At 36.7% G+C, this 27,160-nt stretch overlaps 1 protein-coding gene across 1 annotated transcript in view; it reads left to right on the top strand.

Moving 5' to 3' along the window:
• The window catches only part of MME (membrane metallo-endopeptidase), a 135,920-nt gene extending 112,898 nt beyond the window's left edge, over window positions 1-23,022 (top strand). Inside the window, exons 17-22 of the mRNA XM_006867958.1 lie at window positions 4,479-4,598; window positions 6,812-6,945; window positions 7,056-7,121; window positions 10,665-10,760; window positions 11,119-11,195; window positions 22,923-23,022. Of these exons, the coding sequence (XP_006868020.1) occupies window positions 4,479-4,598; window positions 6,812-6,945; window positions 7,056-7,121; window positions 10,665-10,760; window positions 11,119-11,195; window positions 22,923-23,022 (593 nt within the window). The remainder of the gene's footprint in view (window positions 1-4,478; window positions 4,599-6,811; window positions 6,946-7,055; window positions 7,122-10,664; window positions 10,761-11,118; window positions 11,196-22,922) is intronic.
• The last annotated feature ends 4,138 nt before the right edge of the window (window positions 23,023-27,160 follow it).

The following is a 27,160-nucleotide window of genomic DNA, read 5'->3' as shown; positions in this document are numbered from 1 at the left end:
GGGGTACAAAGGTCGCAGTCAGGATGGGGGAGACAGGCATTGCCCAAGCAGAGGCAGGGCCCTGAATGATGTGTAATTTAAGAACATCAATAATAATAGTAATATTTTTTTTGTAAGGAAAAAATCAATATGTACATTCTGAAATCATTTTCTCTGTAAATGGTTGGATTTCATGTCACTCTTAAAGGGATGCTAAAAGGAGAAGATACTGTTAATAATAAAACAGCTACAAAGTCAAAAAAAAAAAAAAAGAATTATCTGTAATAAGCATCCTTAAGACATAAAAAAAAAAGACCATTTTTAACTGTGTCAAGATAAACTCCTCTGATAGAAATACAACATGAAATTGTTAACCTCTTTTCATACGCTTGTCGGCTAAACACAGTTCAGAGAAGGGGTAAGTGTCATGCAAGAGGAGAAATCTTTGACATGTGCAGTCTTTCTCTCTGACAGTTCATTTCAATCTTCAAAGTATGGTATGAAGATCCTTGTCTCTATCTTTTTCCTTGATAGGAAGATAGGAATGTGTGTATCTGCATATATCTACATACACACATACTTTTGAGACACTGACTTAATGGGTTTGCTAGGATGTGTATTACAAAATTGAGTTGATAAAAAATATTTGTGTGTGTCTCAAAATGCCACACTCCAAATAACCTCAGATTCGATCACTTACAATTTCTCATGAGATTGATCATTTTATGTTGTTGGGTTAAAAAATAAATAGTAATTTGTAGGAATTATTTATATTAATAATTTCCACTTTTCCATTTTTATATTCCTTTCTTGTCACTTCTTGTCAAAACTTGTACATGTGGACTAAATTTCAAATATTATTTATGTATCCCTGCTACTACTACTTCAGAACAACAATTAAACCAAAAAAAAAAAGGGCAACTTCCCAGGCAAAAATGCCTTTTTAATAATTTCCTCAAGTATTAAGTGTTTAATTGAATAGTTCCACTTCTTTTCACATTTGCTTCTTGCAGCTGTACGGGCTCTTTTCACTGTCAAGAACTCATATGAATGCTTTGTCAAATATAAGTTTAGGGCACTATTCAATCATCTCATTAAACCTTAAAATATTGTCCAAGGACATGATCGGTTCAGCTGGGGAGTCTTATTCCTGCCACATTCTCCCTTTTAATTAAAAATGAATTAGGGATCTTTTATTATAATCAACACTTTTCAACTTCAGTATACTCTGGTATCGTAATGGTTACGAATCGGGTTGCAAACCTCAAGGTCAGCAGTTCGAAACTACCAGCTGTTCCGCAGGAGAAAGATGAGGCTTTCTGCTCCCATAAAGATTTGCAGCATTGGAAACCCTGTACAGGGTCTCTATGAGTCGGAACTGGCTCCATGGTATGTAACCACCACTACCATAGGTTATTTAGTGTATACACCCTGGGTAGTCTGTAACTACCTTGAGAAAACTAAGCTTTCAAAAGTACACTATCCATTTGTGGTGGTGGTAGTGTGCCATTGAGTCAGTTCCAACTCACAGCAACCCTGTATAGGATTCCCGAGGCTTGAAATCTTTACAGGAGCAGAAAGCCTCATCTTTTGACTCTGGAGTGGTTGGCAGACTTGAACTGCTGACCCTGCACTTAGCAGCCCAGCTCATAATCCACTATGCTACCAGGGCTCCTTATTCATTTGTAGGAGTATTATTTTTTCAGCCCTGAAAATTAAGAGTAAATGTTTCCAAACATGTTTCTGTTCCAGTTTATATATATATATATATATATATATGGAGCTCTGGTAGCGTAGTGTTTACAAATCTGGGAGAAAGATGAGGCTTTCTGCTCCTGTAAAGATTTACAGTCTCGGAAACCCCGTATGGGGTAGCTATGGGTCAGAACCGACTCAACGACACTTAACAACAACAACTATATATATGTATTTATATATATATAAATCTTCATGGGAGCAAAAAGCCACATCTTTCTCCTGTGGAGTGACTTGTGGATTCAAACCTCTGACCTTCTGGCTCACAATCTAGTGCCTATTTTATAACCATTGATAATTATGTACATAAAGTCTATACATCTAATCAATTAGTTGGAAGCAATGGTTAAGAAGTCTACCAGAAACAGACTACTGGGGAAAATCCTCCTCTCACAGCTGACACAGTGAAAGGGGAAAATCATAAGTTGCAGTGCTGAACTTGAAGACTAGTATTTAATCGGTGCCATATAAATCATATCACTTGCCTGAAGAATGACATATGAGGGTCTAATTAAAGCAGTAGGATCTTTACAGTTAATGTTTAGTCCTGATAGCACGTTTCATAAGAGCATTTTATATAATGGGTGGATTTTAATCAAAGTACATAGTGTGGGAGATAGTGTTCACTTTAAGTTAATAAAGTGCTGTACTTAATTTTTATACTTTAGCTAAAAATAATTTCTTGGTACTGTTGATAGCTCAGGCAGATACATGTGAGATATAACTTTAATCAAAATTCTCTAAGGATGAAAGTTACCTATTTTGGTCACTGAATTTGATAAATTTCTGGATTTTTTTTGAAGGTCTAGAAATAGAGTATTTTTTTAAAACTCCTCTAAATATCTAACATGAATCTCTGAAACCTATGCAGTTAATGTCACACTCACCCCACCTAGAAGACAAAGAAATGACATTTGTTACTCTGTGCTAACTAGATATTAAGTTTCTTAAGGTCAGGTACTTTTTCTTATATTCTTTGTATCCCAATGGCAACATCCAGGGCTTTGCTTGTACTAAATATTAATACTAAAGTTTGTTTGTTATTGGATTACAGAACATATTGTTTCAGTTATTGGATATGAGAGTTTTAAAATTTTAAAGATAAAATTGTTAAAATAGAAACATTAATTTCTTTCTAAAGTAGAAGATGGCCCAACTTTAGATTCTGGCCCATAAACAATGATGTGGTTTTTTTTTGTTTGTTTGTTTGTTTGTTTTTAAATAAATAAAGCAGAAGAAATGTATTCTAAGAGAATAGAAAAATATTTACTTAAAAAAAAGTGTATGCTTATAGTTGAGTGTGTATAATTTAGTGGATGTATACATTCTATGAGGGTGATGGGCTATGATAGGGAAAGCAAAGGTGTGGAGCTAACTGGGGAAGTAAAAGGGGCCCTGGATTAAAGGCCAGGCTGAAGATTTTATATTTAGAAAGCAATGAAAAACTATTTAGGGGTTTGGAAGCTTTTATTGTTTTAATCATAGAAGTGATAATGACCAAAGCTGCACTTTAGGAAGATTAAGTTAGCTTTAGGATAGATAGAGCAAATTTGGTTAAGGATAGATTAGAATTGGGTGAGACAGGAAGTACAAAAACCAATTAAGAGGTTAGTGTAAGCAATTCTTGGGACAAGGCGTGAGATGGTGAGCTACCATAGTGGCAATAAACCAATATCCCTGACATGTGACTGAAAAGAAGATATGTGCCCTGACCTTTGCTTACATAGACTATAAAAGACTGCAAAAGAAAGAAGGCCTCAAAGAAACACAAAATTTTCACTTTGGATGATTGAGATAATTGAAATGCCATTAGCAAATGAAGTAAATGATGGCTTAGAAGGCACAATGATGATTTCGATATTTAATATTTCAAATTCAGAGAGCTTGTGAAAGTACAGAAAGTTGCAAAGTTATTGCATGTCTCAGAACACATAAAATTAGAAGCTTTAGTTGAAACTACAAGGATATTAAAAACTACAAGTTATTTATTATTCAAGTATTTGAGATAGCCTAGTAAATTGAGTATTTATTTATTTATCACTAATTATTAATTTATTTAGCACATTTTCTGAGCACCTATTCTGCTCCAGATACTGTTCTAGTTTTAGGTGCTAAGGATAAAGATCCAAAAAAAAAAAAAAAAAACAAATAGACTAAAAACCAAACAAATGAGCAGCCACACAAACTTCCACTGTCAGAGAGTTAATATTTGAGGTGCTGGGGTGACAGGCAGACAGAAAAGGAAAGGAAATGAACCATAAACAAAGAAATAAACAGAATATAAAAGTATGTGTGCCTCAGTGAAAATAAAGTAAGATTATATGATTGAGGGATACTTTAAACTGGGTGACTTTGCTTATTTAATAAACTATTGTAAATCAATACATTTTAGAAACAACGTTAAAAGTAATACATGTATTATTGGTATTTTTTCCTGCAAACAGGTTTTTACAATGGGAAAGAACCTTTGAATGAAGATTTTAATTACTCCTTACAGTAGAAAACAATCTTAAAAGAGATTGTAAAGTGTGAATTGGGATTATAAATCATAGATTATGTTGCTATTTTTGGATAAACTGTTTGCTGTCATCAATAATAAAAGACTTGCATTCAAAGAAGAGTCTTATATTCAACTAAGAGATAGTGACTTACTGAACAACAGCTTAGCAGGCAAGATGCTAACCCCAGGCCTGCTGTCATAGAATAATGCCACAAATCATCCTGAGCAACCTCTTTCTTTGCAGTCTTTCCAGCTGGCATTCTGCAACCGCCCTTCTTCAGTGCCCAGCAGTCCAACTCATTGAACTACGGGGGCATTGGCATGGTCATAGGACACGAAATCACCCATGGCTTCGATGACAATGGTAAAGGGCAGTTTACATTCTCCTTTAGCTGAAAAACACTCTAATAAATAGAATTAAGAGCTATTATGATTAATCAATACAAAAACACGTTGATCAGTTAGTGTATCATTGGTTATATAATCACATCTTTTCAGTGCTCCTTTTAAGTTGTGTGTGTATATATATACATGGGAGTCCTGGTGTGGCGCTGTGGGATGATGCACTGGACTGCAAGGTTGATTGGCTTGAAATGCTAACCTGTGGTTTGCAGTCCAAGGTTGATCCTACAGCACCATACCAGGAATCTATGAATGCATATAGTTGTTCTTGTTAAGTGCCTTCAAGTCAGTTCCAACTCATAGTGACCCTGTATAGGGTTTCCGAGGAAAGGCTGGTGAGTTTAAACTGCCAACCTCATAGTTCAAATTTACCTTATGGTCAAATGTTTAATAGTGATGTAAGCTATGTGTACTTTAGTCTGTAACAGAATAAAACCAATACATTGAGAAAATTCTGTAGTGTTTATCAACTCAGTGATAATTTCTAGTCTTATTTCTTGATGCAAATGTCTCATTTCTCCAAACTCTTATAGAACAGAGATTATGTCTTCATTTCAAATGTAAATTCAGATAGTATTATATATCCAAGTGGAGTGCCCATAAGACTTTTTAAGCTGCTTATTGTCTGTGATTTTTGTTCAGGTTTCTTTTATTTGTTATTTTCATCTTGTTCCTAGAACTTAGTTCATAGTCTTTCAGCCAGTGTGCACTTAAGTGTCTATATGCTGCCCTAAACGTCAGAATGAATTTAGAATTTCAATGAAAATTGAGATATGTGTAAAATCTTTGCAAAGAGGTGTCAGTTGAAGGTATGACAAAGATTAGTTCACATATGGAAAGTAAGCAGAGGGATAATAACTAAGCCTTAATGAGTCCCAAATCTAGAGAACTAGGAAGAAAAAGAGTATTTCAAAAAATACTTATTCGATATCTGTTCATTGTCAAGTGCAATGCTACATATTCTAAGGAAGCACTGGTCCCTTTCATCAGTGAACCTGATCGGACAATAAGCACACGTGTGATTAAGAGTAATGACAGTCAATATTTGTTGAACATCTACTAGGTGATAATGGTTACCTACACATTATATACCACTAACTCAAACTATACTTGAAGGTAAGAACTTAAAATCTTCAAAGGTAATACTATTTTTAGTTTTCAAATGGAAAAAAAAAAAAAAAAAGACACACAAAAAAACTTTCTCAATGTTACCAGAGTTAGGAAATGGTGGTACCAGGATGTGGGTTCAAGCAGTTTGATTTAATAACCTTTCTTATAATCATAGTGATGTGATTGGTTAAGCATTGGACTGGTAGCCACAAGGTTAATAGTTCAAACCCACCAGCCATTCCATGGGAGAAAGATTAGGCTCCTATAAAGATTTACAGTCTCAGAAACCCTAGGAAACAGTTCTACTCTGTCTTATAGGATCGTTTCAAATCAGAATCAACTTGATGACAATAGGTTTGGTTTGTTTTTTTATAGACCATATATAAGTATAAAAATGATAATAAAATTAAGTGCCAAAACTTAAGACATACATAATTGTTGTAACTCAAAAGAATTTTAGGGTTAGGTTAACAAAAAAGGTCCAGGGAGATTTCCGGAGAAATGAGACTTTTACTTTGTATTTGAATTAGAAGGATGCTGTGGGCCTGCTGTGTTTCATGAAGGATAAGTGACAGTCAAAATGAAATTCTTAACCTTCTTAAAAATATTTAAATATTAAATTTTAAAGTGAAAACCACGCAACAAAAATGCACAATTTCAGGAGCATTTTATTTAGTAGCCTCAGCTGAGCTATCAGGAGTCAAGTGAGTCAGTGAATATGGGTGATGGTTACACATTCTGACTACTGTAATCAATGTTACTGAATTTTGCTTATAAAAAAATGTCAAATTGGCAAATGTTGGGCGATATATATATATATATATCACAATACAAAAAAAAAGAAGTAGTAGTTAAGTGTGTGAAATAAGTCCATCAGCAGTCTGGCAGTTCAACGCTTCATCATCTTTGTGGATCAGAAAAAAACCAAGAGTTTTTCTCATCATTTGTCCAATACATTGTTCTCGCATACAGTAATATTTTAGTCCTTGAACCTTTAATTAAGATATCTTAACTAAAATTTTTGTTGTATTGGTTTGCCATTTTACTTAAATAAATTTGTTACAGGTAGAAATTTTAATAAAGATGGAGACCTTGTTGACTGGTGGAGTCAACAATCTGCAAATAATTTTAAAGAACAATCCAAGTGCATGGTGTACCAGTATGGAAACTTTTCATGGGACCTTGCAGGTGGACAACATGTATGTCTTCTATATTCTGTTTGAAAGTTTTACATATGTTAATTCTTAAGTGAATTATTGATGCTTTTCTGAACAATTGTAACGAAGTTGTGTGTTTGTTTTATTAACAGCTCAATGGAATTAATACATTGGGAGAAAATATTGCTGATAATGGAGGTATTGGACAAGCATACAGAGTGAGTAGTAATATTTTCTTTCCATTTTAGTGTTTGGAGTATTTATTTATAATATTCATTCGTTTAAGTCATTTTGCCAAAGGAATTTTTAAGCAATACATGGTGACAAGAAGTGAGGAGAGAGGAGATTGTATGTAAATGAGTTTACCAAAAGGGTCAATTCAGTCTCTGTGATTAAGCTGAATTTCTATTTCCAAGTCTCCAAGAAATCAAAGAGAAGAAGGAACATGGAATGTTACATCAACAGTGATGAGGAACTATGCAAGTTTCTCAGAGGTTGCAACATTTTTCAAAGAAATAATCACTGAAATAAACTTTTGATAAAATTTGTCCCATAAGAAGGATGATTTCAGTATTATCTCTGGTAGCATAGTGCTTACGAATAGGGCTGTGAACCTCAAGGTTAGCAGTTCGAAACTACCAGCTGTTCTGCGGGAGAAAGATGAGGCTTTCTGCTCCCGTAAAGATTTACAGACTCGGAAACCCTGTACAGGGTCGCTATGAGTCGGAACTGACTCCACGGCACATACCAACAACAATTTAGTGATTTAGTAATTTAGCCTCAGCTTCACAGCAGATGAAGCATCATCATCATTTGGTAACAATAATTAGCACAAACCATGGACATAGTGTTAAACTGTAGGTCAGTGGCAATGATAGAATAAAGGACTGAAGTGATTTTGTCTAGAAAGTAGCCCTGTAGAAAGCCAAATTATTTTGCTCAAAGGAATGGAATACATATAAGGGTATAAGGTACATCCCTTAGAATCTCCTTTAAGCTCCTATTCATTCTTGCATTCAATAAATATTTCTTAAAGGTTGTATGGTATGATTGGCGTAGTCCCTAGATGGTGCAAGTGGTTAATGTGGTCAACTGCAAAACAGTAGTTTATGTCCACCCAGAAGTGCCTCCGAAGAAAGACCTGGTGATCTGCTTTCAAAACATCAGCCATTTAAAGCCCTAAGGAACCGTTCTATTCTAACACACACGGGGTCACATTGATTGTTTTTTCAATGCTTTTTACACTGTTTCATATGCTATCAATATTAAAATGTCTTGTTAAATAAGATATAAAACATGCCATTATTTGATGATATGAACAAGGATCAGAGAATAGTCTAATGGTTGCCATGTGCATAAGAAATGTAAGTATTTTCACAAAACAGTGATGAAATAATGGTCTTAGAAACAACAAAGTAGAGTGAGGATGATTTTGAGTACTCCTCCCAACCTTGGGGTAGCCCACATGTGAAGAACAAGCAGGGTCCCCTTGAGAGAGTCCAGGGAACAAGGGTGAGTCAGGCTTCTCTCTGACAAGGATAGGTAGAGTTGTTTGTTCACCATAGAAATGTTGGGTGAGAGGAAGAGGAGAAGACTGGTAGTTGAGTCAGTAAAGAGGAAGCAACAGACCAGTGTGGGAAGAAATGACTGCAAGGGCCTACAATTTGGGTAAGTCCCCAAGGCTGATTAAGCTGGCTGCAAAAATTCCCAAAGAATCAGCCTCAGCCAATACCTGGGGTGGTGTATTTCTGCTTCCTACATGCTTGGTGATTTTCAGACATTGTGCATTTTACCTTTTAAATGCTGGATGGTTTTTTTTGTATTTTTATAAATATTCTTAAGCTTTCTTCTAGGACATAATTAAATTAAATTACTTGGAATTTGTTTGGTACTTTTGAGTTTTGCTTTTAAGACTTGTTAGGTGGGATTGGGGTGGTACTTAGTCTAGGGATATTTAGCCATCAACTGCAAGGTCTTGAGGCAAGACATTCTGTGTAAATTTTGTAGCTTTCCATTCTTGCTTGTGGTAATAGGCACTATTCTGTCTGTGGGAGGACTAGGCCTTGGTAGCTCTAATCCTTTTTGTGGTTTTTTTCCTAGCCTCTGGTAGTTTCTTCACATGTATATCTGGGTTACCTGAATACATGAAGAGACGCTCTGTGACCGTATGCCTTCTCTTTCTCCTCAACTCTTCTCTTCTGCTCTTCCCTCCTCTGTCCAGTGTCAAACTGTTGTTTTCTATATTATGAGCATTGTTTGGTTGTTTTAGACAGGAGGGTAAACTCAATCCTTATCACTGTATCTTAGCTGCAAGCAGAAGGCATTGGGACTCATGATGTTCTTAAGGTGATTTTAACACACAGCCAAGTTGAGAAGCACTGTTGAAAAAACCCAGGCAAAGTCTCAGTTGATGATGCTTCCTTGGCGATCCTCACCTAGAATAAATGCAGCAGTGCAACAAGCAATTTGCAGTTTTGCAAATATTTCATTATACTTTAGAAAGACATAAACTCTTAACATGTAATGTCCTGCCCCACTGTTACATTGTGAACTCCCTAAGGGGGAGCAGGCCCAAGCCTTCCCCAGGTACACGGTTTTTTTCTTACAATAGGAAGACCCATAATGAGATAGATTGGCACCGTGGCAGCAACAATGGGCTTAAACATAGATAGCAATGTTGTGAGGATGGTGAAGGACCAGGCAATGTTTTGTGTTGTGCATTTGTTTACTGTGAGTTGGAATCATCTTGGTGGTAACTTACCACCACCATAATAGCAATTCATTTGCTATCGTCAACATACTAAATCTATGTTGATGGGGAAATAAGAAGTGAAGTATATCTTCTGATTATCTAATTAGTCATTTTTATTTGTATCAAATTGTAAATTACATGTCAGAAAGTTTGCTGTCAATTCCTTTCTTAAGTCTATTTAATAGCAGAAAACTACATTTTTTTCAGCAGTACACATAAATCTTTAAGAATCAAGAATAATTTTTGATATTTTCAAGTAAGTTAAATTCCTGCTTTGTAAAGTAGAATATCACTGTAAAACAATGAAGATCCTCAACAAGATAGAAACAGAATAATTGTGAGAATGGTGCAGGACTGGGCAGTGTTTGTTCTGTTGTACATAGTTTCACTATGAGCCAGAACTGACTGATTGACACTTAACAACACTAACAACAACAATGTAACTGAAATTCTCTTTATTTTGCCCCATTTTTAGGAGATCAGAATAGCTCCTTATCCTTATATTTAGAATCATAGGATACTAGGCCTTTAATAACTATCAAGATAATCTCTTGACTTTTGACAAGAATTACTCAAACTCTCAAAATCTGGTGTGATTCTACTTTGCTCAGAGTAGTAAATAAGTAAATATGGCAAATTCCCTTGACAACTGAGAAATCTCCAACTGGCAGGATTTACCATTCTATTTTTAGAACAACTTTAAGAGAATTTTGTCAGCACTTATTTAATGTCATCCTTTCATTCAAGAGACATTTATTGATTATGTGACATGTGTCAGATTCATTTCACCTGCTGATCAGTATCCTGTTCTTTTTGGAGTACTTGCAAATCAATTCTAGTTATTCTTTCTAATCTGTGAGATAGTATTAGGCAGTCATATATAAATGTCTTAGTATGGAGATTCTGATATAAAAGTTTCATTAGTTGGTTCTATGGTATTTTGCTAGATTGCATATAAATGTAGAAATTATGAACATCTAATCTAATTGCTATTTCATTAATTTCCTAGGCTTATCAAAATTATGTTCAAAAGAATGGCAAAGAAAAATTACTTCCTGGGCTTGAACTAAACCATAGACAACTATTCTTCTTGAACTTTGCTCAGGTATTGTATCTTCTTTGATTGACAGATGAGAAAATTTTTTTGAGTTCTATTTTCACAGTAAATTAAATTTTGCATGCTGAGTTTTCTTGTTTTAATCAGTTGTGACATAGCATTTGACTTGCCCAGCTTTCATTGTGTATAACAGATTGTCAGATCATATTACTGATAAATAATTTTATTACTGGCTGTCTATCATTGAACATTATTTGAAGAGTAAATAGTAGAAGAATACAGAATTCCAAATGAATGTCTGCAATGAGAAGTTTGCTTTTGCCCCAACCTGACCAAGTAAAACTCGATAAAAAATCCTTCATCTAACCTGGGATCACTGCTTTGCTTTTGCTTTTTCTACCCGCAGGTGTGGTGTGGAACCTACAGGCCAGAGTATGCTGTCAACTCCATTAAAACAGATGTGCACAGTCCAGGCAATTTCAGGTGTGAACAACAATCACAATACTCCTATATTGGCTCCATTGATACCCAATTTGAAATTTGGATCCTTATAACTATGATGGTACTTGTGTGGCACTGTGGGTTAATGCACTGAACTGCAAAGTCTGTTTGAACAGAAATTTGGTGGCTCAAGCTCACCAACTGCTCCTTGGAAACCCTATACATGGGTTGGAACTGACTCGGCACTTAACAACAACAGCAACAAACTAAGATTGTATAGCATTTGGAAACCCAATGTTTATTCAAATATAAGACCAACAGAATAGGTCAGGGTAAAATATGTTTACATAATAATAGCTGATTGCCATGATTGTTCTTAGTCTCAGAATATACATGAGCCAAGTGCAGTGCTTAGTGAATTCCAACAAGGATGTCATCTCAGAAAGGTAGCACAAAGACATAAAAGGCTATGAATGGTTTAAGTCTAGCACCATTCCAAGTAGCTGGTCTAAAGTAAGATTTCTGATCAGTACATGAAGAAACTTCCTAGTAGAGTTTGCCCAATATGTGATAAAGTTTTTCCCAAAGCTCCAGGAGAGAATGCATTGAAGCAGAGAAAGAGCTATCAAAGATGCTGGGGAAAATTGTTACACAGGGTGGATGGTTGAGTTAGATAATATCTAATGTTCTTTCTAAATTAGAAAAGCTCAGAAAACAAGGGATTGAATGAGAATCACACTTACATACATTTGAATATTAAATTCATGTGGTGCTGTTAGTTAATGCTCTGGACTGTAAAGTTGGTTTGAACCTCAAGGTCGGCAGTTCAAGCTCACCAATCACTCCTCAGGAACCTATACAGGGTTACTAAGGGTCGGAACCTACTCAACGACACATAACAACATATCAACATAACAATATACCTACTTTATGACTGAACTCCTTCCTCAAATACTATAATTCTTAATCAGTTATTTTATTGACCCAGAATACCTCTTAGCAAGAAAATCTGAAAAGCAAACTAAGTATTTTGTAGGGTGGTTGGAAAATGGAGTCTTAAGAGTGAAAGAAAACTAATGGATTAAGTTTTAAAAGCCCTATCTAAAGTAGACGTGGACATACTGCTCAGATCATTCACTCCTGGGGAAAAGCCAAATTTAATTATGAAACAATAAAATAGGACACGTTCTGTTGTGCATAGGGGTCGCTGTGAGTTAGACCAACTCAATGGCACCTAACAACAACAACAACAAAAGAAAGGATTTGCTTATTATTATTGTTGTCGTTAAGTACCATTGAGTTGGTTCCAACCCATAGCAACCTTGTACAGGGTTTCCAAGGAGCAGCTGGTAAGGTTGCACCACTGACCTTGTGATTCAAGGCAACTTTGCCGTCCAGCGCATTAGCCACAGTGCTACACCAGGACTCCTCTAATACCATCAAAGACTACAGCCTTCAGTATGGATTCCACCTCGATGTAAAAAAATTTTAAATCCTTACAACTGGACCAATAAATAACATCATGATAAATGGAGAAGAGGAATCCTGGTGTGGTGCCGTTGGTTAATGCACTGGACTGCAAAGTCCATTTTGAACCGGGATGCCTACGGTTCAAGTTCACCAGCTACTCCTTGGAAACCCTGTACAGGGTTGCTATGGGTCAGAACGTGACTCAACGGCACTTAACAACAACAATAATAAATGGAGAAGATGGAGAAAAGATTAAAATTGTCAAAGACTTCATTCATTTTGCTTGACTTTCCAGCACTCATAGAATCAATGTATTTCATTGGGCAAGTCTGCTTTAAAAGACCACCTTGAAGTTTTATGGAGCAAAAATACCAGTTTGAGGAGTAAGGTGCACCATGGCCCAAGCCATGGTATTTTCAATCATCTCATATGCATGTGAATGTTGGACAATGAATAAGGAAGACCTTAGAAGAATCGATGCATTTGAGTTATGGTGTTGGCAAAGAATATTGAAAGTACTGGCTGCCAGAAGAACAAACAAATTTGTGTTGGAAGAACTACAGCCAGAATGCTCCTTAGAAGCCAGGATGGCAAGACTTCATCTCTTATACTTTGGACATGTTATCATGAGGGACCAATCCTTGCAGGGCATTATGCTTGGAAAAGTGGAGGTCAATGAAAAAGAGGAAGATCCCCCCCCCCCACACACACACACACACCAACAAGGTGGACTAACACAGAGACTGCACAAATGTAACAATTGTGAGGATGGCTCAGGATCGGGCAGTGTCTCATTCTGTTGTGCATAGAGTTTCTGTGAGTCAAAACCTACTCAATGGTACCTAACAACAACAGAGTTTCTCTCTTCTAAGTATTAACATTTTTTATTGCATCCATTGGATTAAGACTTCTTTGATACACTTTTTTTTTGCCTTCCTGCGTTAGCACAGTATACTAAACAGAAGTGTACTGTGTTTCTTGATGACACAAATTACTGTTGACCATTAGTTAGGGTTGCACTGTTTATTGATTCAGTGAAATCCTCAAAAACTACATTGTGTATCTCTATACCAAAGAGCCACAAATAGTGAGTCTCACTGACTCATTTTAACTTTCAGTTCGTTTTCCTGTTGTTTCTGTCCTAGTTCTCTTTTATCTTACCTCCATACCTACCTTTAGCTACCCTCCTCTTCCATTCCAGGAGAATTGGTGGTGCAGCAGGTTAAGCACCAGGCTGCTAACTGAGAAGTTGGCTGTTTGAACCCACCAGCAGCTCCATGGAAGAAAGATAGGCAGTCTGCTTTTGTAAACACTTACAGCCTTGGTAACCCTAGGTAGCAATTCTGCTCTGTCCTATGGGGTCACCATGAGTTGGAACCAACTTGACAAGAGTGGGTATTCTCTTTCTAGTTGGTTCAGAAAACAGATCACTATACTTACATGGAAGGAGCTCTGGTAGCATAGTGGTTACAAGTCAGGTGGCTAACCTCAAGGCCAGCTAGTTCGAAACTACCAGTGGCTACATGGGAGAAAGATGTGGCTTTCTGCTCTGGTAAAGATTTACAGCCTTAGAAACCCTATACAGAGTCGCTATGGGTGGGAATCGACTCCGCGGCACACAGCCATCACATTTATATGGAGGAATCCTGGTGTGGTGCTAGGGTAGGCACTAGACTGTAAGTAAGGGTGATGGTTCACACTCACCATTCGTTCGCTCCTCAGAAACCCTATAACTGACTCGACGGATATTTAACAAAAGCAACATACCTATATCGGAAAAATGAATTCAAGTTTTGGAATAAGAAACACTCACATTCCAACCATGGCTCTGCCACAGCCACTTTCTAGGTGTTACTTCAACACTTTGTGTCTTAGTTTCTTCGTCTGTAAAACTATGAGTTGCTAGGAGAATTAATGTATATGAAATACCTATTATATAGTATAAGGAGCTCTGGTAGTGTAGTGGTTACAAATCGGGCTGCAAACCGCAAGGTCAGCAGTTTGAAACTACCAGCTGTTCCTCAGGAGAAAGATGAGGCTTTCTGCTCCCATAAAGATTTACAGCCTCGGAAACCCTGTGCAGGGTCGCTATGAGTCAGAACTGATTCCACAAGCACATAACCACCACCACCATTATATAGTATAAATAGGCTCACCATGAGTTGGAATCAACTACATGTAGTTGTTGTTATCAAGTGCCGTGGAGTCGATGCCGACCCATAGCGACACTGTATAGGGTTTCCAAGGAACAGCTGGTAGTTTGAACCACTGACCTTGCAGTTCAAACGGCTTTGCAGTCTAGCACATTAGCCCACAGCACCACACCAGGACTCCATAGCAGTAGGTTATTATATGGTATGTGCTTGAAAATTATTTTTATATAAGTGAGGTATAAACAAAGAAACAGTGCTGCAGACTTTGCAGTATTCTCTCTTAGCTGACTGTCAGAGGCTTTTTGTTGTTTCATACATTCTGCATGGTTCAGAATGTCAAGAACTGGTCATTGGTTAAGTAATATGTTGATAAATATATAACTGTTTTCTACCTTTGATTTTAAACTGAAAACAGCATTTTGTTACAAAAATGTGAACTTATTTATAACTTTAATTTTCTTAGTTCTGGCCCCAAAGATGCCCCTTTGTGATTGTTTTTCATTAGTATCACATAAATGTGTGGTATATTCTTCTAAAGGGTAAATAGAATGCCAACCTTTTGTCAAGGAAATTATTATTTTCTCTGGAGGTAAAGGGATTTCCTTGGCAAAAGGTTGAGGTTACGTTTAGTTTTGGAAACAGACTGTTTCCTGACTGTACAAAGTAAAACACATTTTTAAAATAACCTTAAAAGCTAGGAGATATTGAATTACTATAAAAAGAAATAAAGAAATATTTCTGAAATAAAGGATATCTTCTAAATTATGCTTTAAGTTTTAAAAACAAAAAAAGCTAAGTATATTTGATAGGTTAATCTATAAGACGTATTTGTTAGCGCTAACCTATAATTGTGGCACTGTAGGATAAGCATTGGAATGCAGTTGGAGCCTATTAGTGGCTCCTCAGGAGAAAAATGAGGCTTTCTGCTTTTAAAAAGACTCACAGTCTCGGGAACCTCACAGAACAGACTTGATGGCACTTAACAACAACTAAAGTCTTATACATTTAAAAAGTATCTAAAATCTTTAGTATTAAAATAAATTGGTTTCCTTTAATATTCTAGCAATTGAATCCACTGTTTTAATTGTCAACTTGGTTGATTGTTTTTTTTTGGAATCCAGTTTTTTAATTAGCCACCTACAGCCACTCTAAGGAGTGATTATTTGTTAGGAAAATATTTATTATACTCTGCCAATGTGTCCCTGAAGTTGCTTAGATACAATATTTCTATTTAACCTGAGGGTTTGGCAATTTTTATACGAAATCCAAGTAGATAAAATGATCCTGATATTGTCTAAATTGTAAGGGTGCTAATGTAGATTCTTTGATTGTACACACTACCTTGCAGCAGAATAAAAGGATTCTTTATAGGACCAACAATATCTTATAATGCATGAAATATTTTCCACAGCTTATTTTGTAATATTTTTTAAAGAATAATACTTCTAGTGTTTTATGCAGGCATTTTCAAGTACTATTACTTCCTTGTACCTTCAGTTTTACTGATTTAGTATATGATTAGGTAAAGCCTTCCTTGAAATACCGAAAATGCTGATGTTTTCTCCATTTAGTTTAAATATTAGAATTGGGGTTTGATACATTTATAAATATCAGTATAGATTTTGATGATCTTTATGAAATTCCTATTCACACCTGTTAACCTTTACTTAGTAACTAAGAATCTATTTGGACATTTATACATAAATTATACAAAATATGTTGGTCAATATAACTTTAGTTCTTTTTAAAAATTTATTTAAAAAATTTTTGTGTGTGATTTTGATGAAAGTTTACAGAGGAAATTAGTTTCACGTTCAATAATTCATACATATCATTTAACTTCTAAAAAATCCTGATAATTAACTAAGGATAAAGAATGGATAGTTAGTTAATGATGTTGTTGTTGTTAGGTGCCATCAAGTCGGTACCAACTGATAAAGACCTTATGCACAACAGAACGAAACACTGCCCGATCCTGGGCCAACCTCACTACTGTTGCCACACTTGAGTCCATCGATGCTGCCTCTTAGACAATCCATCTCATTGGGGGGTCTTCCTCTTTTTCTCTGACCCTCCACCTTACCAAACATGATATCCTTCTCCAGTGACTGTTCCCTCCTGACAATATGTCTGAAGTATGAGAGATGAAGTTTGGCCATCTTGGCCTCCAAGGAGCACTCAGGCTGTACTTCTTCCAAAACGGATCTGTTGGCTCTTTTGGCAGCCCATTGTACTTTCAATATTCTCCTCCAACACCATAACTCAAAAACATCAATTCTTCTACGGTCTTCCTTATTCGCTGTCCAGCTTTCGCATGCCTATGAGGTTATTGAAAATACCATGGCTTGGGGCAGGTGCACCTTAGTCGTCAAGCTGACATCTTTGCTGTTTAACACTTTAAAAAAGGTCTCGTGCAGCAGATTTGCCTAGTACAATACGTTGTTTGATTTCTTGACTGCTGCTTCTGAAAGTGTTGATAGTTGATCCAAAAAGAATGAAGTCCTTGACAACTTCAATCTTTTCTTTGTTGATAAGAATGTTAACTTTAAAGTCAAGTTATTCCTTTCAAAAAGTAAGTAAAGGCTATATGAGGCTCATGAACTTAAAAAAGCTCATCTAGTAATTTAGAAATGCAGGCAGATGCAGGTATGTTATATGATATAAAAGCCATTCTTCATCACATGATGGTAAACTCCATATCTCTTAGCTATTTTGAACACAAGGGATTATTTGCCAAGGAAATAAAAACCTTTTTTATCTTCTGTTATTATACATACAAGCATTAAGAACGGCCTAATTTTCACATCTCATGAAATTCATGCAAGTACTCTATGTTATGTTAATGAAATCGATCCCTCTCTTAGAGAAATGATTCATTTTATTCATAATTTATGAGGGGGGCTTCCAAAAGTTTGTGGAAAAATAGAATTAAAAGATCATGGAATTTTTCCATAAACTTATTGAAGCCCTCTCCTATCTATTTTTTAAGCTGATTATTTACTAAGTATATCATCCGTCCAAAGGTTTGAGGTCATTAAACAAACACTAATTAGAGTCCTAATCAAATATACAGTTCTCTTGTGTGTTGTTGACCTAATTATTCAGAATCAAATGATCTAAGTGAAATCTTGAGATGGAGAGCTGGTGAATTTAGGTTGAGTATCTCTGCATTGCCAACTACCAGTAGTGCTTTATGAAGTATTTCTTTGAGGTTTTCTATTTGCTTTTTTAATCTGTTTGTTTAATTTCTTTAGTGTTTTTTTAAGTGACATGTAGAATTAAGCCATGGGATTGGACATTTTTAAAAGAAGTATTTGTTTCCATAAAACTACTAAGACATTTTCCTTTGGGGAAAAAAATAAAAGCAGAATTGCCACTGTGTCCATGAATAACTCTCAAATATTTGTCCTTTCATTCCGGGAACTTGCTTCCCAGGATAAGGAGCAATCAGGCCAATGTGGCAACCATTCCTCAGTTTGTATGTAGGGCTTCCTGAATTGAAAAGGGGACTAGATAAAGTGGAAGTCAATGTCTTCTCCAAGTTAGAGTTCTTAAACCTAGAATTTAATGCAAATCACTTATGTGTGAGATCTCTTAATTCATACATATATGATCACTCTTATATTAGCAGGGTAGTTGTTCTTGAGCATTCAGATGTAAGAAATAACACATTATTACTTTTAAATCATATTAATTGAAGCTCTAAGCTCTCACTCTAAGTGAAGAGGTGTGAAATGTAATCTTTTTTCAACACCCTGAGGTTATACAGATATCTGAAGGAATCACAAATAAGTTAAGGAATATCCTGCATCATCAGCCCACATTGGTTACTGCTGAGATACTTCTAGTATGAGTCATCCACTTTCCTCTAAAGTCAGTGGCTCCATTTCCTGGTGTACCGCTTCATATCCATGTGTTCCAGTAGCCACTTTCTTTCCTATCAGAGGTCGTCTCAGACTACTGCTCTGAAGCGGGAGGAAAGTTCCTATTATTTACACAATCTCCCCAGTCTTAAGGAGACCAATTTTCACTCTCTTTGGTGGACTGTTGCTATTTTTGTTGTTGTTAAGCTCCTTCAAGTTGGTTCCTACTTCTAAGGGCCTTTTTCCACGGTTTCCCAGGAGCTAATAGATCCGTGTCGGAAGAAGTACAGCCAGAGTGCTCCTTGGGAGCCAGGATGGCCAGACTTCATCTCTCATGCTTTGGACATGTTATCAGGAGGAACCAGTCACTGGAAAAGGATACCATGTTTGGTAAAGTGGAGGGTTGGAGAAAAAGGTGGAAGACCCCCAACAGGATGGATTGACACAGTGGCCGCATCAATGGGCTCAAACATAGCAATGATTGTGAAGTTGGCCCAGGATCAGGCAGTGTTTTGTTTTGTTGTGCATAAGGTCACTATGAGTCAGTACCAACTCCACGGCACCTAACAGCAACAACAACTAGTGGGTTTTGAACCACCCGCCTTTGGTTAACAGTCCACTGCTTATCCTACTATATCACATCAGGACCCCTAACAGTTGTAAATTCCCAGCACTGATCCTACCCCAAACACTAGCACCCCCTTCTCCCATGCACAAAAACAGACACACTAGAAAGATGGGTTTTAATCACCTTCTATGAATCCTAAGGTGTCCCACTGTGAGGCTGTAGGATAAGCACTGGGCCACAAGGTCAACAGTTCAGACTCACCAGTCGCTCATCATAAACCCTATACAGAGTCATTGAATTGAAATCAACTGGTCCACCCTTAACAATAACAACAACGTGAATCCCAAATAAAAAGCAGCCAAAAGAGTTTGCATCATCCCTGGAGGATATAGTAAAGTGGGGGAGGGTGTTAGTGAGACAGATGATGTGGTGATGGGTGACATATTAGGGAATCAGATTTTTTGAAATGCCATACAAATCTTTATTTTCTAGGACAGCAAATAGAGAAAATAAATGCTTTCTTTCTGTCCTAGTTGGTCAACAGTAGCAAATAACAAAAACACCAAGTAATGTTTTCCTTCATGTTGTTGTTGTTGTTAACTGTCATCGAGTTGGCTCTAACTCAGAGCTATCCTAGATAGGATTTCCAAAGGACAGCTGGTGGGTTTAAACCACCAACCTTGTGGTTAACAGTTTGGTGCTTATCTTACAATGCCACACTAGAACTCATCTGCCCTTTATATGTAGTCACCACAACAGGTCGTGTGCAATATGTACTGAATCTTGCAATGTACAAAGTACTGTGATGGGCTTTGAGTGTGCACCAGGGAACAAGATGCACATTGTATTTTGTCTTCATTGAGATGACAGTCCAATGTATGTCAGGTAAAACACACAATTTTAAATCCGGATCACTGCTTTGATAGAAAACAATACAGATGGGAGAAACAATTTACACAGTATTCAAAGAAAGTGGAGGCATGACTGCTGAGAAGGAATTAGCTGTATAACCACAAGGAATAATTTTCCAAGGAGTGGGATCATCACGAACAGCAAGCCCTGAAGAGCAAAAGAGTTTAGCAGGTTTAGGAAATGAAAAGTAGGTCAGTGTAGCTCCAGCCTAATGGGGAACAGGAAGAAAAATGTACTATAAGGATGCTGGGAATTTCCACCCAGAGCCATTAGGATGTAGCCATGGTTAGGAGTTTGAATTTCCTTCATAAAAAAGCTCTTAAGTTAAACTATGTAAGCTAATCTAAATTTTAAAAGATCACTCTAGTGATGTGAGTTCAGAGGACCTATACAGTTAGTACATATGCCCTTTTTAGCTGTTATTATTAGGTGTTGTCAGTCGGTCCTGACTCATAGTGACCCTATGCACAACAGAAGGAAATACTGCCCAGTCCTACAACATCTTCACAGTTACTGTGTTTGAGCTCATTGTTCCTGTCACTGTGTGAATCCATCTCACTGGGGACTCGTCCTCTTTTACATTGGACCCTTCACTTTACCAAACATGATGTCCTTCTCTAAGGACTGATCTCTCTTAACAACATGTCCAAAGAACAAAAGATAAAATCTCACCATCTTGGCTTCTAAAGACTCCTGGTGTAGTGCTGTAGGATCAGCACTAGATTGCGTACCACAGGTTGGCAGTTCAAACCTACTAACTGCTCCTCGGAAACCCTATGCAGGGTCGCTGAGTCAGAACTGACTCAATGACACTTAAACAAAGAGCATTGTGGCTATACTTTTAACCCTTTCTTTCTGGCTATACTTCTTATGAGACAAATTTGTTTTTTCTTCTGGCAGTCCATGATACTTTCATAATTCAAATGCATCCATTCTTCTCTAATCATTGTCCAACTTCAACATGCATGTGAAGCAATTGGAAATGCCATGACTTGTGTCAAAGCATACCTTAGTCTTCAAAGTAAAAGCTTTGTTCTTTAACACTCATTAACAATCTCTTGAGATATACACAAGGTATACAACCCTGCTTGCTAGAAACAAAGAGGACTTAACTGATGAAGATCAAAGACTACAGTCTTCAGTATGGATTGCACCTCAATGTAAAGAAAACAAAAATCCTCACTACTAGACTAAAACATAACATCATTATAAATGGGAAAAGATTGAAGTTGTCAACTTCATTTTGCTTGGATCCAGAATCAACACACATGGAAACAGCAGTCAAGATATCAAAAGATTTACATTAGTCAAATCTGCAGGAAAAGACCTCTTTAAAATCTTCAAGAGCAAAGATACCAGGTTGAGGAGTAATGTGACATTTTTAGAGATTTCAGTAAATCAGAATTTACTTTCATGTCACTTGTTGTTAACACTTGCATCATCATATCCACAAAATAGGAATAGGCAAGGGTTCGTGAATGAACAGCCTTTGGCCTTTCCTACGCTGGCCTCCTCCTTCCTACTTAAGGTGGGTCCCTCTGGAGGTGAAAGGAAGACATTGATTTAGAGTTGAAGCAAAACTTCACCTCTATGTCATTCTGCCAACCTGCCTCTCCTTTCCCATGCTGCTTTGTGTCAGTAGTGTTTTGGATAGTTTTGTTTTTGCCTACTGGGGACAGAGATAAGAAAAACTTGTTATTTTGCCAACCCTTTCCAGTTATTCACCCTGAATCTAAGTTTGTAATCTGTAAGAAGTTCTTTTGGGAAAACAAAACAAAACACCATCTTCCCTGCAATATCAAGTCAACAAATAATCTATTTAAAGTCTGCTTTATTTGTTATTGGATGCCTGATGTAATGCTGGGGGTTAATGTGCTGGACTGTAAAAGTCACTTTGAACTGCAAGTTCGGTGGTTCAAGCTCACTATCCACTCCTTGGAAACCCTATACAGGGTCGTTACGAGTTGGAAATGACTCAACAGTACTTAACAACAACCTTGTTATTGTGTGAGCCCATTCAAGATATAGTGATATATCATTTTTTTATTCTTTAGCCAAACTCTTAATAGCTGCATCTTCAAATATGAATGTATTTGTTTATTTAAAAAACAAGCATAGAGTAAAGTCCCTGAGTGAATCAAGCAGTTAAGTGCCTGACTACTAGCTAAAAGGTTCACACTTCAAACCCACTCAGGAGACAGGTTTGGTGATCTGCTTCTGAAAAGTTACAACCTTGAAAGTCCTTAGGAGCAGCTATACTCTGCACACGTGAGTTCACAATGAGTAGAATCAACCCCACAGCATTAGCTGCAAGAATTGTTAAGTGCCATCGAGTCATTTCCGACTCATCGTGAACCTGTCTAAGGTTTCCAAGTAGTAGCTGGTGAGTTTGCATTGCCAATCTTAGGTTCATAGTGTAGTGCTGATCCTACAATGCCACACCAGAAATCCAGCATCAAGAATAGAATGTCTAAAAATTATTAACTCCCCATCACCACCTATTGTTACTAGTATTATATGCATTCTACAGATAACTAAGGCACAGAGTGGTCAAATAAATGTAACTCAAAACCATGTTTTAAACCATGCCGTCTGTCTCCAGAATCTGTACTCTTAACTCTACATTTTATTATTTTTCCTTGTTATTAAGAAGGGACTTACTTAATTATTTCAACAGTTTGTTTTGTTTTTTTAAGGTGTAAATTCTACATCCACTCACTTGGTCTGCAAAGAGAAATTCTACCGAGTTCTCAAAAAGTACAAATTGCAAATGCTGATGATGATTTTTTTGTTTGTTTTGAAGGATTATTGGAACTTTGCAGAATTCCCCTGAGTTTTCAGAAGCTTTTCATTGCCGCAAGAACTCATACATGAATCGAGAGAACAAATGTCGGGTTTGGTGATCCTCAGGGGAAACTTGATAGCCCTTGCTTGGCTAGAATTGCCAGGACCCCAGAAACATGGAGTTCTATTGCAAGAGAATTGGCCTCGGAGATCCCTGCAATCACCTGGGATAGTTAACAGAGACAAGAGAACCTCAAAATGATGACTGCTTTAGAATCATAATAAAAGAAAGATTATTTTGAAAAATGTGTGGCTAGAGGAGGCAGTTTAATGTCTGTCAAATCAATCCTTTCTCCATGTGTAAATAATGCTTCATTTCTAACACTGGCTTTACCATTTATGTCTGTTTCTTATGTGGTCTGCCAGTTTGATGTTGTCACTTAGAAACAGTGTTACCTACTTGTTGATGTAGACTGGGATTTCTAATCAAAGACAGCAAGAAGATTTGGAGACGTGATAGTTAAAAAAGCATCACCTAAGTTCTTGCTTTTTAATTTTTATTTGCAACATTTATGCTCCTTAAAAACCTTTCCAAAGAACTCTTATACATATTGGGGCCTTGGAATTTAAGTAGTTTTAAATTAATTTTTCTAATAATCAGTTGCTCATTCTGAGATCATTTTGTTTTAAGAACTCTTACAGAAATGAATGTCAAAAACTATTTATGTTGAGCCTGCTTCGACTGATACGGAGATTCTTAAGGCCCACTGTCATTTTCTAAGAATTTATTCCTCATTCTCACTCAAAACTTGGCCTTTTTAAAAGATTTGTAGTAATGTATAAATAATAATTTTTATATTTAATAATTAAGTACACATATGACTAAATAACTGTTATTATAATCATTGACTATTGAAGTTTCAGGTAGAGTTCTTCTCTCTGAGGTAAATAGTTAGGAACCAAAATCTGTAAAGTGATATACAGATGAGGATTGAGACTATTTAAACTTATAAATCATATTGATGAAAAGCATTAAGCACAAACCTTGAGGTTAAAAAATGCCATTGGATAGATGTCTAGAGCTATGTAAACTACATTGTGGTTTACAAGCAGGGTGGTGAAAATGAAGTCTATCCCTGAGGGTTGCTATGGTACAAGGGCAATGTTACAACAATGTAGCTCCACATCTTCTCTTTTCAGGTTTGTGATCTGATGGAAATATTTTGATAATAAATTTAAATTGTGAGCCCATTACTCACTAAGCTTATTGTACCAGCTGTCTAGCTTTGGGAAGTGCATTTCTGAATAGAAATGGGATGCTTGGGTGCCTTCAGAAAGACCTGCTTCTAGAATTTGAACTTAAGTGGAGTTCTGGAAGGGGAGTATCTAGTTTTGAATGGAAGCTCCTCTCATGAGGGTGTTAAGCGTCTCTCTCCAGCCCCGTTGTCTCAATAAGGTCATTTCATTACTCCAAATGTCTGTATTTTACATAACATAGCATAAAATTGAGGGAGTTTTTATTCAAAATAAGGGTATTGGATTTCCTGCTGCTTGAAATATGCCCATTTACCTTTTTTTAAAAAATGCTACTGAAATATAACATATACAAGTATATGTGTACAGCCCAGCTTTCTCCCACTGAGCAGACCCCTGCATCCAGCACCTATAAGACACAGCATCACACTCAGCCTAGAAGTCCTCCCAGTCATTTCCCTCCTCCAAGGGCAACTGCCATCCTGACTTTTACCTAAAGGAGCTCTGGTAGCGTAGTGGTTATGAATCGGTCTGTGAACCACAAGGTCAGCAGTTCGAAACTACCAGCTGTTCTGTGGGAGAAAGATGAAGCTTTCTGCTCCCGTAAAGATTTACAGCCTTAGAAACCCTGTACAGGGTCGCTATGAGTTGGAACCAAATCCACGGCACACCAACCACCATACATTAGTTTTGTCTGTTTTTGTTCTTTATATAAATCAAATTAGTTAGTATGTGGTAATCTTTTGCATCTGGTTTCTTTCACTCAGCGTTGCATTTGAGAATCATCTTTACGGCTACATTCATCTATATTGCTGCATATGGTTCATTCATTTTTATTGCTAAATTATATTCTTCTGGGTGATGAGACTACAATTTATCCATACTGTTGTTGATGGGTACTTAAGAAGTTTCCAATTTAGGGCTATTACAAATAGTGCAACTGTGAGCAGGTTTGCATATTATGATCTTTTTTAGCCTGAGACTTTAATGGACTCATTTCCCCAAGTTCATCCTAAAATCATTGTAAATACTGAAAAAACAATTTCAAACTAACCATGACTATCCTTACCTTTTCCTCCTTTTACCACTGCCACCATGACATGGATATAGTATACTGTTGTCTATATTTCCTAAAAACAAATCTTAAATATACTAAAATAATGTGTGGTGCTGTTGGATAAACACTGAACTACTAACTACAAGGTTTATGGTTTAAACCCACCAGCCACTCCTTGGAAACCCTATACAGGGTTGCTATGAGTTGGAACCACCTCAACAGCACTTAATAGCAACAATATAAGGAGTCCTTGTATGGTACACACCGGACTGCTAACCACAAAGTCAGTCATGCAAACCTACCAGCTTCGTCATAGAAAGATGAGGTTTCTGTTCCATAAAGATGTACAGTCTTGGAAACACCATACAAGACCGTTAGGAGTCACAGTCAACTCATTGGCAGTTCGTTTTAAGTGATAAAAATAGTTGGATCAATAGACACTGCCAGCTCAAAATAGACCAACTGTCTCTTATTTATGTCATTCCTATCCCATCAGATCAGGTAGAGAATCAGAGTAAAGAATGATGAGTACAAATTGTAAGTAGGCACAAAGACTCTCCACTGATAGTTATTTAAACTATCAGGTACCCATACTTAGGGAGGGAATAAATTTATGGAGGAAAAAATCCCAGTGCCTAGATCCCCTCTCTTTGTAAACAATAAGATTTTCTGACACCAAAGGATAGAACCACATCAGAATACATGCACCTACCCATCCCTTGTACATGCAGGCCACGTTATACATGACACTCTTTCTTGAGTCATGGGGTCTTAGATTCCTTTCAATCTGTCAACTTAGGTAGTCATTCTCAATCATTTGGAGTTGTCACATCAGATAAGACAAATTGTAAGCTGAATTTGTAAATTGATTGACCGTGGCTGAGTTCTAGTTAAGGAAAGAGACTTTAGAAGTCAAGACACTAGCAGTTGGAATATCTTATACCAGGAACTGATGAAATTCATGGATGAAGATAACAAAAAGTTCTACGCAATACCTATTAATAAGAAGTTGGCTTCCATGCTGAAATGTCCATATGATCTTCAAGGCTCAAAGGATGTGATCCTTGGAGAACAGATTTGTTCTTACCTTATTCTAGTATCTCTCTTGACAAGGTGACCCTGGGCCTCTGCTTTTCCCATCTGAAAGCAAGAGAATTTGGTGTTATCTTTGGTTCTCAGCAAAAGAATTTTGTGTCCAATGCTACCTTACCCTTAACCTGCTCCCCAGTAAAAACTATTAGACAAGGTAACCTCAAAACTTCAATTAACATCCTGCATCCGTAAAAATCACATTTTAGTCCAAAGGACGAGTTCCAAAGTTTATTGAACGAGTCTGTGCTGTTAATGTTAGATACTTAGGTGTGAACCTATGTCGTTCCTATGGCCACAGATGGAACTCTCAAAGTAGAAGGTATCTATTGGTTTGGAAAGATAGTAAAACTCCACCTAAGAAAGATAGATAATCAGAAATTTTTTTTCCTCTAGGAAAAATGTAAAAAATGCATACTTTTTTTGTCTCGTCAGCTCTGTTCCAATCAGCTGTGTTTAAGTCCCCATCCCATTTACAGCTTGAAAATTGTTAAGCTATATTGGAGCTATTATCTGTGTAATAGTATACTCCCTGGTAGCCTAAAATTGAAAATTTTTTTAATTGAATAGCACAACCACATTTTTCCAAAGATAACCGTAGTTTTTAAAAAATTATTTATTTATTTATTTAACCACATTTTTCCAAAGATAACCGTAGTTTTTAAAAAATTATTTATTTTATTTTATTTCAAAATATTAGTGAGAAGTTAGGCAAAGAAGGTACAGAAAGGCACAAGCATAATCAAATGACAGGCAGCTGCCAAAAGTGTCCCTGTACATGGTCTTGGGGCTGAGGGACTTAACTTTGGGTTGATTAGGAAAGAGAAGAGCCACATGATCACTGTCAAAATGGCACA

The sequence above is a fragment of the Chrysochloris asiatica genome, unplaced genomic scaffold (genome assembly GCF_000296735.1).
Source record: "Chrysochloris asiatica unplaced genomic scaffold, ChrAsi1.0 scaffold00113, whole genome shotgun sequence".
In the NCBI taxonomy this organism is placed as follows: domain Eukaryota; kingdom Metazoa; phylum Chordata; class Mammalia; order Afrosoricida; family Chrysochloridae; genus Chrysochloris; species Chrysochloris asiatica.
Note: the sequence above shows the minus strand (reverse complement) of the source record. Positions and strands in the feature narration are given on the sequence as shown.